The 12007-nt window shown below is 38.1% G+C and overlaps 1 protein-coding gene across 5 annotated transcripts in view; it reads right to left on the bottom strand.

Annotated features, from left to right (window-relative positions):
- Positions 1-12007, bottom strand: part of CA10 (carbonic anhydrase 10) — a 222536-nt gene that overhangs the window by 63931 nt on the left and 146598 nt on the right. Inside the window, exon 1 of one of the 5 annotated variants that reach the window (XM_038157547.1) lies at positions 10231-10429. The exons of the other annotated variants lie outside the window; for them this stretch is intronic. Coding sequence (XP_038013475.1) covers positions 10231-10260 — 30 coding nt within the window. The 5' untranslated portion in view covers positions 10261-10429. Of the gene's footprint in view, positions 1-10230; positions 10430-12007 lie in introns of those variants that run through there. 5 annotated transcript variants of the gene reach the window in all.

Here is a 12007-nt window from a genome sequence, read left to right on the forward strand (position 1 = left end):
GGCAAAATCCCCAGGTAGAAGAGAGTACTCTCATGGGCTTCAATCTTAATTAAGGAACACTTCAACTTTGGTAGGCTCTAATTAATTTATTAACACATTCCTAATGTAGTTATTTTTTATTTAATCTCATTGCTTTTAATTCTTGCTTCACAGAGCTTTGTGCACATTATTCTCCAGAAGCATTTTTCTCTCTTTATCTTGATGCAAAACATCCACATGGGCATAGGCTGCTGATATATTCGATACCTAATTTCTCAGTAAGATCTGGATATCCTGTGGTAGCTCTGTATAACTTGGCCCTGTGACCACAAAAAAAGTCCCAGTTCTGCTCTTTGAAAGGTGGAACATAAGCAAAGTCAGTGAAAATGCACACCCAAGAGACACAATCTCTTTGCTGCACATTTATCTCAAAATGCTACAGACTTTATGACTACTAGGAAAAACCCCACAATAATAAAAAAAACCCCAGCAAAATCCCTAAACCAAACCAAAATCCACATAAAAAACACTCCAAAAACATTTTTCCCCTGCCCCCCACATGGTGGTTTTTAACCCAGCATCTGTGGAAACATTTTTGTTTTGTCCCGAATAACTCTGTATCTTGTTCCCTTCGTCTTTTCTTCCACAGAAAGTACTGAACAAAATACTTTTCAGAACTTCCTTTGAGGCCTACATCTTTATATTACAGCCTCTGTTAAAAGAGCCTTCAAAACCCTGAGCAGGAGAAAAGGAAGCCTGTTTCAGGGTGAAGCCATGCTAGAAATGTGAGAAGGGAATGCAAGACGAAAGGAGATGGATGCTTTGCCTTTCAACTCCATGCTGCATCTGCAGTTCATTGTCACCTTCAAGGTGTGGCACAGACCCTCTGCTTCCTGGGCCCTTCACAGATAGTGAAATATTACCTTTTGGATTTATTTAAGTTAAAGTGGGCTGAAGATTAGTTCCAAGAACATTTTAAAACTTGTATCAGTACCTGCCATTGGAGCAGCACTGAATGTAAGGGAGCAGGAAAATCAATTGTGTATGGCTGCCTGCTGCAGTGTCCTTGGATCTTATCTGCAATATTAGGTGTTCCTTTCTTTAGGATAATAATAGATATAGTCCAAAGAAGGCTTAGTGCTTTGGAGGGAAACAAATCACCAAGGTTTGAGTTGCCTTTTGAAGGAGTTATAGTGCCCTGGTTTTATGTGCTGCAATAACTAGTTTTTGATCATCTGCTCCCTGGCTTTTCCATCCTTTCCTCCTGGAGTGCCATGTTCCAGCAGAATAGGAAAGAAGCTGTGCAGACTCTGAGAGGGGTGCAAATTGTGGACTTTCCTTCTCTGTGAGCAGCACCTGAACCACTTTGCCATTACCTTTGGTTTCTGCTCCTCAGCAATTGCAGCTGTGCCATGGGGATCCCTAAGACCCTGTGATGTGGCACTGGATTTCTGCTCAGCTCCACTCCCTGAGCAGCTCCATGGAGGGACAGGTGCTCCATGAAACATTAAAGCATTGACACTAATATTAAATATGTCATAGCATCCCCCATCTATGCAACTTAAGGTGAAAAAATGCAAAAAGAAGTATGCAATTGTTTTTTTGTTTCACTGGGATATGTCATCATCTTTGCCAGGTTGATTCATTTTCCTCCTGACAGTAAGAAAGAATTGTCCTATGGAAAATTTCACTCTCTAACTAATATAATCTGAACTTGAGTTTCTATGTGCAGTAATAAACAGAATCATTCTTCTGAGTCCCTCAAGCAAATTGCTTTCAGTTAGTGGGGTTATTTTGGTGGTTGTTCACAGTATCTTGACCATGTCCTGTGATATAAAGTTTTTTCCTCCCTGATTTAAATTGACTGGACTGCAGAAAGTACCCTCACTTTCCTTGTGCAAAGCAGAGGCTGCTTTTGCTTCAGGGTTTGAAAGCAAAGTTTACATAGACTTCAGGTCTGTGATCTGAAATCTGACTTTAGGGGTAGTGTGAAAGCAATGCACCAAACCAGAATTTCAGAGGTAACCTGCCAGAGCAACCTGCTTTTCTCTCTGCAGCAGAATTATATTCCTTTATTTCACAGCAGCGGCTACTTCGTGAGAACATTCGTTCTCTTAATATTGTGCTTACGGTATCTGGTTAGTTCCAGTAGTTTTATGATGTTGATTCCTCGGGCTGCTGCTAGAGGGGGCCCAAGCTGGAACATAAATTGGTTTTATAGAGCTGTTATTTAACAGTTCTTTAAAGAAGAAGTGTTTTGAAGTCTTCTCTTAAAGAGTAGATTGCAATATTCAAATAGGAGACAGCTGTTCTATCGATTTTCCAAACTTTTGAGATCTTTATCCTGGTCCTGAGGAATTTTCTGTGTGTATGGAGATACATGTACAAAAGAACTTTCAAAATAGTATTTAAGCAGTTATTTTGTACAGAAGATGCAGCTTTATTTAGGTGCTTTCAATTAATATTTATACATTTGAAGAGTTATTTTATCCTAATACCTTTCCCCTGCCTTAATGCTTAATCACTGTATGCAACATTATGTAAAGAAATTGTAGAAATGCTTTATTTTTGAAAGTAATTTTAGGGGAAATTTAGTTTCCTGCATGTTTTCCTTGCTGCCAGCAGAGAGCAGCGTCTACCCACTCCACACAGCCTTTACCTAGATCCCACAGGGACGGCCACAGCCAGGAAGAAAAGGAAAGTTCATCTGGTTTATATGGCACGGCTGTAGTCCCCGGCTTTAATTTGGGAGTGGTCGATTCAGCTGTGGGACAGAACTGTGGGATCTGTTCCACAGGTCAAGAAGGGTTTGGGGGATTCAGGCTCCGCAGGTTTCTTGGTCATCAGATAAAACATCCAGAGAGGCTTTTCTGGCAAGAATTCAATGGACCTTATGTTGTGTTTATAAAAAAAAAAAGTGGAGAGAAGGAAAATAAAGATAAGTAAACACCACTTACTGGGAGGGAGCTGCAATCTAATTGCTGGGCTTTGAAGAAAAACAGGCACCATCATCAATATTTGATTAAAAAAGGCCTGTGTGAAAAATGTAAAATGTAAGAGAGAAGTGTAAAGATTAACATAATCTTTTCATCTTCTCAGTTGAAAACTTTTTAAGAGGAAATGATGTTAATGAGCCTAATTAACCCATTTACCAGCCTAATGTAATGTGCCATCTACCAGTATATAGCATGACACACTTTTTTTCTGCTTTTACAGCACCATTTTCAGAAGGAACTTTTCCCATTCACTCCTCTGCAGTTTTGCCAGTTTACTTCCCGTAAGTGACTGGTCCATAAAAAATGTGGAGTTAATCTCATAAATTAAATATTCAGGCTTACTGGTTAATAGGCACAATATGTCAAATTTCAGTAATCAAAATAATGTGCCTCAATAATGTATACTCCATTCTGTAACAAAATATAATTTAAATAGAGGATCCGCAGGGTCGTGGTTAGTCTTGAGATAATTATATGCCATAGGATGTGCAGGAATTAATTGCTCCAAGGACACTGGTAACACCCTACAGAGTGCATGTGCCACATGCTGCCTTTTAGGGATAATAAAGTGCTTCATTGTGATGCCTTGTGAAGGCTGACCTAGAACAGAGACTAGATGAAGCTAAAGAATAAAGTAGGGATTTATTAGGAGGCCTCAATAGATCCACCTTGGGCAGCATAAGAGCCCAACCAGGGCTATGGCCCAGGTGAACCCAAAATGGTCACAAAAATGGACAACCTGTCAGGAGGTCTCCCACTTTTATAAGTTCTGGTCCATTAGCATATTGGAGCACAATTATTAGCATAATTGTCCAATTGCAGCTCCAGCCCATGAAGTCCCATCTTTCTTGTTTTTCTCTCTTCAGTCCACTGTTGTTTATGCTCTTGGGCATGAGATCTGGATCAGTTGTCCTTGGGTACCCAGGTAGAGAAGGAATTGTTTTGTCTCCCTATTCTGTGAAGAGAGCTTACTATCCCTTTATATGAAGCCCAGACCCACACACTAGAGCAGCACAGAGTCTGAAAAATATAAAAGTTAAAACCTGAGGCATCAATTCTGTTTCCACTACTCCATTAATACAAGGATTTCTGCTTGTTAATAACTACGGAGCCTAAAGCAAATGCAGTCAAATTTATGGTGTCTTGCACTAATAATTGCTGGGCATGCTGACACCAGCTTTGCAGTGATATGATTCTCTCCTTAATAGAAATCATTCCATTGTGACTAAAAAAGATATTTTGGGGCATTCTAAGCCAGACTTTCACTGACTGCAGAACTCAGCTGTTAACAATCCTGTGTGTCCACTGCCACTTTTTTACCATTGATAGCAACTCTCATCCTGTGCTGTGACAATCACAAGCATTACATGAAGGAGGGAAAAATACATTTTCATGCTCCTCTTAGTTTATTAACCTTAGTTTATAAAAAGGCTAAGTCAAAAAGTAATTAAAGGAATAACTGGGTTTTGGAGAACTCCTTATCCTAATGTAGTCATGCAGTCTATAAAGAGATTTTAGTTTGGTTTTGTTTGAAGAATCTGCATTAAAATTGTATTAACGATAATTTTTGTTTCTGCTAAAGGAATGTCAAAAGAGCTGCCTTTTCAAAATCTGAAGGCTTACATAAATATTTAAAAGGTTGTAAAAGGCAGAGAAGCCAACAAATTTGTGAGAAATACAGATCAGTGAAAAATTGCTCTTTCCATTGTTTATGTGGATTCCAAAGGTAAAATTGAGTATTTTAAAAAACAGAGGGCCTGAGCTCCTTTTTAGTGAGTTACACTAATACACTGACCATTGGAGTTGCCTGATTTCTTCAGACCTTTCCTCTCTTCTTTCAGAGAGGTCTTGGCTTGAAAAGCTAGAGGTTTTCCAAAGGAATCCAGATCAGACAGACATTTATAGGATGTATATTGAAATTAGTGTGTTTTGATTTCCTTTTGTTTACCATCTAGCAAGACAGACTTAGACATTTGATGCTTGAGTCTCATTTGATCAACTGTGTATTAATAAATATGTTCCAACTTTCTAAGATCTTGATTTTGCTTCTACATTTTCTTCAGTACTTTCATTCCTAACACATCCTTCCCTGCTGAGAGGATGAGATATAGCCAGTTGATTGACTGAAATTCTCTTTTAAACTGTGCATCTTCTGCTTTAGTTTGTACATAGTATTAGCAAAAAGGCTGTGCTAAATTAATTTGAGAAGTATCTTTCAGGTTAAGTAATTACCACTACAGTGTTGTGTAGATTATTAATGTACTCACTGCTTTATTCACCTGGATCTATAAATCTTTTTATATGTATGTATATGTATCTCTATATATACATTTATAGAAGTGAAATATTTTATTTTTTACTAACTTTAATATGAGAAAGGAGGAGAAAAACGTCCTCTCACACCGGCTAAGATTAATAAAAAACCTTTGTTGTTTTGCATGCAGAGCAGCAGATCCAAGTGCCTGAGAATCACAGAGCTTCCTGTCCAGGGTAAAGGATGTGCCCTCAAAGTTCATCTGTTTTACACCACAGTCAAAACACACCATTATTAAGGTTAATGATTCAATTTTACAAGAGCTAAAAACCACCACTTGTTGTAGTTATTTATTTCTTCAGTTCCTTTGCTGCCGGGATAGTTGAATTTCTAGGCCTATTAAGTTTTCATAAACTCTCTAAAATAATGAAGGGACTGCTGCTGTTGTTTGTGGTCCTGTGCCTACTCCAGCCATGACATTCCATGAACTGATCCTAAGGAAAACTGCAGTGACTGAGCTGTGGTGCAGCCAAAGAAGCATGGTGATGCTTTAATGAAATTGTAAATGAGTGGAAATTTAGAGTTTATAAACTCAGCTTTTTAGCCATGAAAGGGACAAAAGTTTCATCAGCTTTTTTAGAAAGTTTTTGAGAATAGTGTTATTCATAATATTCAATGCTTCTCACATCAGTGTCAAGAAAAAAAAATTCATAATTATTGCAATATAATTTCCTGAGCCCTGTATCTCTGGAGACAAACTAGTATTTAGATAACTTGAAATTTGACCTCAATAAAATTCATTATGTGTCAAGGCAAATCCTTTGTGGCATCCAAAAGTTGTGAGCAATTCTGCCCAGTAGCATATTTCACTGGGACTTTTTTCTTTTTTCTTTTTTTTTTTTTTTTTTTTTTGAGCAGAAAAGAGCTGTTTTGTCCTGGCCTGCTTTTTCTATTTCTTTAAAGAATAAATTAGCCTTCCAGCTCAAATTATTACTGTTCCAGTTTAACAGAGAATTGTTTTACTGTTCTCATTTTGTCTTCCTGAAAAGCATCTGTCTACTTTTTATGTTGAGAAAACAGCACAACTGCAGAAGAGGTAGAAATAAAAGAAAAACAAACAACCAATCCCTGTCCTGAACCTATCTTTGCTTTTCTTGATACTTCCCTCTCTGCCAAAACTCTTCACTTTTTCCCCTGACAATGCACAATGCAAGGTGGATAGAAGAGTAGGAAATTTGGGTTACAACATAAATTTGAGCTCCAGATTCACTTAGGAGCACTCCTCTGCTTAACATGGTCAGGAAATTTTGTGTTAATTCTTTCCTCTTTTGCTTTCATTTTTGGTTGGTTTGGGGTTTTTTGTTTAGTTGGTTGGTTTTTTTCCCTTTCTCTGCCATGTTTATGGATTCCATGGCTACGGGGCAAGAGCCAGTCCTTTGTTCCATAAACCAATCTCCTGTAAAGCTCCATGAACACAGCAGTTACATAAATCAGTATTTTTACAAGAAACCAAAACCAAGTCTCTGGATACCAAGAAGAACCTTTGCCGTCTTAGATCATTCCCACATATGCCTTATTCTACGTAGAGTGAAAGACACTTTTCCATTAGCTCAAATCCTAAAGAAATTGTGAGAAACTATTCTGAAAAAGGCTATTAGAAAACCAATTTTACTACTGTGACAATTTGCCACCAATTCCCCTCTGTTTTCCTGGTTGCTTTGCTTACAGAGTACAGATTTACCTGGCTCTGCAAAAGAATCCCTAAGAAAAAGAGGAAGGAGTTATGGAATAAAGTTAGCTAGGAATCAGCATATGAAAATGCTTTTCTAATACAGATACCATTTAGACTACAGAGAATCTCAGCTTTCCACACAGAAAAGTTAGTTTTTAAGAAGTATTTTATCACCTACCTTCTAAGAGTTTCAGGAATGTTTTCATCTGTTGAAATCTGTCGACAAGTTCATGTCTATTATCTTCCCAGAAAGACTCAATAGTCCATTTTCAGCTATGGATCCACAATCCTATTTATCAGCAATTGCTTTTCCTCCTGGGTTTTTTTTTGTTTGTTTGTTTTTTTGTTTGTTTATTTTTTGTTTTGTTTTTTGTTTTTGTTTTTTTTTGTGTGTGGGGGTTTTTTTACCTTTTTTTACTTTTTTTTTTTTTTTTTTAACCTTTTTTCCTTCTTTGAGGCCAGCTGGGTCTGGATGCTCTCAAATGCCTGCGTAGGAAGATCTTCCCCAGCTCTGGGTGTTTGCCCAAGTATTTCTGTGCTCACAGTCCTACTTGGGATTAATTAAAGCTCAGGAGTTGCAAGGTGCTGAACATCTTACTGACAGTGTAAAGACAGCCTTCCTCTCTTTCTCCCTAATGAAGATGAGTTTTAGAGTTCCTTCTCACACTTAGTTTTGCTATTCTTGCCCACAGAAGAGGAAAATACTTTAAATGTACTGATGTTCATACTAATTAGACAGTGCTTAGGCTGAACTGGAGCTTTCAGAAATTAACTCTTGCAGATCAGAATAAATATTGCTTATAAGAGTCCAGTGAAAATTTCGGCACACTTGGTATTTTTAATGGTTTTAAATGCACAGATACCGCTGCACCTGAGCCACTGGAATCTGTGAGCACTACCAGGTTTTGGTATGTAATTGGTGATTAATATAGGCTAAAGTAGAGATAGGAAATGCTCCCAGCCCTTCACTTAGAGAAAAATGTCCACTCCCTGATGTAATTTAAAGATTTGTATGTCTAATATGGCTTATGTCTCATTATTTTCATACCAACTATTACTAAAGCCTAGATGATGCCTAATAAACAAATCTTTTGATCGTCTTTAAAATGACAAACTTATTGATGAATTTTATTTTCTCCAACAAGATATTGCTATATTGATTTTAGCACCCTGTTTTTAATAAACAGAGAGTGCCCAGAATTGCTTGCTATGACAGTCTTGAAAGTAGGGCATCAACAGACTTGGCAAAGGACTGAATTTATAAGGGAATTTTTTGCTGGAGTGTTAACCCATTATCCCTCCATTGCTGACATTCTCTTGCAATGAGAACACATTGGGCCAAAGTGCCCAATACTTTGAGATAACATTCTGGCTCACAGAGGAAAGGTGGTGGGAACCTCGGGGCTGGGCCAACATTGGAACATTAAAAAAGCTGCCTCTAATTGCAGAAATATTTTTCATCACTGTTGAAATTTACTTTTCTCTGAGTATATTAAACCTCTGTACATGTTCAGGAGTGTCAGGGTGTCTTCAATCAGTCTGCCTTACACAGCTGAGTGGCTGGGCAGAAGGTTCATGTCATGATGGCACAGCTGTTAAAAACCAAACAAATAAAATGGAAACAACAGAAAATTCTTGTACACCTCAGACTGTAACAAAATTCATGCAGAGGCAAACATCCTAAAATGTGCCAGTTGGAATATCAAAAAGACTTTTTAATTTCAAAGTTCCACCTCAAGACTGAGTGCAGCTTGTGTATTAAAACTATGGGTTTGTACATACATGGATCCACTTGAGGACTCAAAGCATCTATATAATTATCCAAGTACATATGTGGCTATTGGCATGTCAAGTCAGAGACACGTATTCAGGGTATAATTCCAGCTCTTTTAAAAAAGTTTTGGGTTTTTTGATTTCTTGGTTTTTGTTTTTGGTTGGTTGGTTTGGTTTTGTTGTTTTGGTTGGTTTTGTTTTGGTTTTGGGTGGTTTTTCTCTGTTGGTTTTTTTTTTTTCCCCCTGGGTTTTTTTCCTGTTTTCCATGCCAGCTTATGCTCTCACAGCATAAAAAACCCCAGCTTGAAACATACATTTATAGAGCCTAGAGCATAACAGAAGCACCTAGGGATTACTGAATATTATGTGATACACACAAGCTGATAATTGACAACTTAGTAATAGGTATTGAATAAAAACCTGAATAGAAATATTAGGGCCAAATCACATTTAAGGGATTTCAGATTGGTTTACACACTGTTGCTTGTTGTGTTTTTTCATTTATATATTTTTAAAAAAGGTTGATACTCCCAAAATCCCTGACTTTCATTGTACATTCTGTCTCACAATAGCAAAGAAAAGTCAAACCAACAACTCTAAGATAAAATATCTATACTCAAGGCAAGTGTTCCTCAAAGTCTGGGCCACCACCCTGAAATGAGACACAAGGTGGCAGATGTCAGTGATTTAATTCCCCCGACCCACAACTGTTTCCAGCAGCTGCCAGAGAATGAAGCCCTGTGCTGAAAGCACATGGGAGACCAAGAGTGCTCCACACATGCTCCAAGTCAGAGAAATACTGATCTAGGCTAACTTTTTCCCTATCCAGGCACCTTAGCTGACATAAACTCTTTCTCTGAAATGCTAAGTAAAGAGAATTCTCTAAGTCATAACATTCTAGGTTTCTAATAATCCTCAGAAACTCCTAAATACCTCCCTTAGGCTTTCACCTTAGAAAAATGTGAATCCTAATGTTTTTATCTGTAATTGTGCAAAGGGATTTTTCTTCCACCTTTCAGTGAATTGGTTAGTTTGATCTCTTTTTTTACTATCCTATACATAAGGAATAGTCATAATTTTAAAATGTTTTTTGTGTAATACCTGTCCCTGTGTTACTCAGGAAGTTAAACACATGTGGGGAGGTCTCAAGTGTCTCCTGCTCTTCTGGGTAAACTCATTGTCTGTTGTGTGTCTCTGTTCCTGGTGTTTGCAGAAGAACTGAATATTTTTGGCAAGTCTGAAACTCACCTAAATCCTGACGAAAGTGTGCAGCACAGAGATGTGTGTGTTCTACCCAACAGGAAATGCTCAGTGAACATTCAGCCTTTCACTTCCACAGCACAGTGCTACCTACTATCCCAGCTACTTGAACACATTTTTCTCCCCACCAAGGTAGTGGGATAGATTATAAATTCTTATTTAAATATGGTTCTGGTAGTGGTGCAAGAGCATCTAAGGCAGGAACAATTTAAAACACATCGGCAGCACTGACCTACCTTCATTCCTGAATTTGAAGGGATGAACATTCTGTTCTTTACTATGGTTGCAGCCTGGAACTCTCCTATTGGACGTGTCAGAAGCAAGATCAGGTGATAGTTGTCCAGATAGTTGTTAAATTTTACTAACTTCTTATTAAAAAACCTTCTACCTCCACGGAAGATTCCTGCTTAACTACAGGGAGGTTTAGAAGCTTCTCTAGAAAGCATGGGAAAAAAGACAATTATGGTCCTTATTTAGGATCCTGAAAATATGTTGCTACAGAATTTGATAGGGACGGAATTCTCTAACATATGTTTCAAATGTTCCAAACTGGGAGACTTCAGATTCTGCTCCAGGGTAAGGGTGGAGGAGGATGCTTGGTGGCTACCCTTCTTACATCTCTATTTGTTAGGGTCATAGAACAGGCCTCTCCACTTATTTCATGTATTCACAAAATAAATTAGAAGACATTTTATCAATTGCTAGTAAGGAAAAAAAAAAAAAAGCCCCACCTCTTGATTATACAATATGTACTCAAAATATCTGCAGAATAATTTACTCTTATTCCTAGAAACAAGATACTCACTTGGTACCCTCCTGCCTCCTATCCCAGCACTGCTATTTGTAAGTCTAATTCTGGAATAAATGCACAAATAAAACAGCCCCAGCTGTGGCAAAGATATTGAACCTTCGTGAAACACAGAACAGAACATGGATTAAAATCCTGAATGACTTCACATACTTTTAATGAATATTTTAGCTGAATATATCAGACCCCAGAGAATAATCCTAGGCATTCCAGCACGAGGCTGCAGTAAGAGCTAACCTACCAACATGCTGCTTCCAGCAATTCAAACTTAATCTACATCATCTAGAAAGCATGTCTGCAGAAAATGTGTAATGCCAGATCTTACTATAAAAAAGAAGATTAAGGCTGAAAAAGGATTAGAAATTAATTAAGGAGCTTCTTCATGTTTCCTGATACCCTTCTGATGTGACCAGCCTATCTTCAGGGTCTCTGCTACTGATGCAGTTGTTAGTGATAGTTCAAATCACAAACATTACAAAGGATTATTATTAAGCTTTAGGAAGAGCTGCAGCTTGGTGGTTTGGGGTTTATTTTCCAGTTCCACACTTGCAGATCTGTTGCAGGGACCAGGGGGACAGCTGCAGGCTGGAAGCTCAACTCTTCAGACTCACACTACCAGGAGCAGCAGCTCTTTGGTGGTGGCAGAGGTGAGATGATATCTCACTGTAGGGCTACAACAGTGAGCTGATATAGCCCCTTCCAGAGGATAGGCAGAGCCCTGACACAGCCCCAGCCAGGGAAAGGGGCCATCAAAACAACAGGGAGGTCCAAGCTCCTCTCTGATCCATTTCCTCTGTTCTCCAAAGTTAAGCAAAATAATCCTAGGCTCAGTTTTGTGAGGGGGATGGCTTTGGGCGGTATTGCAGATGATAGTATGACACGCTATACAACTACAAAAACAAGTTAGACACTGACGAGAAAAGTTACATCTTAGGAATTGCAATTCAAGCTTTGCAGTGGGCTCACTGAAAGTTTTAAACTACATGTACTCCACTTATAGGTTAAGAGTATGCATCAGGGAAGAATTAATTCTGATTGATATTAATTATTTCTAGTAATATTAATCAATTTTTAATTACAGTATTTACTATGCAGTTAGTTTCTTACTTATGACATGGCATATTTCCATTTTCTGGAACTTGATTATACTATCAAGATTCAACCTTCACCCCAGTTGGACTAAATTATTATTATTTTGTTTGGAA

Source organism: Motacilla alba, chromosome 18 (assembly GCF_015832195.1).
Source record: "Motacilla alba alba isolate MOTALB_02 chromosome 18, Motacilla_alba_V1.0_pri, whole genome shotgun sequence".
Taxonomy (NCBI): domain Eukaryota; kingdom Metazoa; phylum Chordata; class Aves; order Passeriformes; family Motacillidae; genus Motacilla; species Motacilla alba.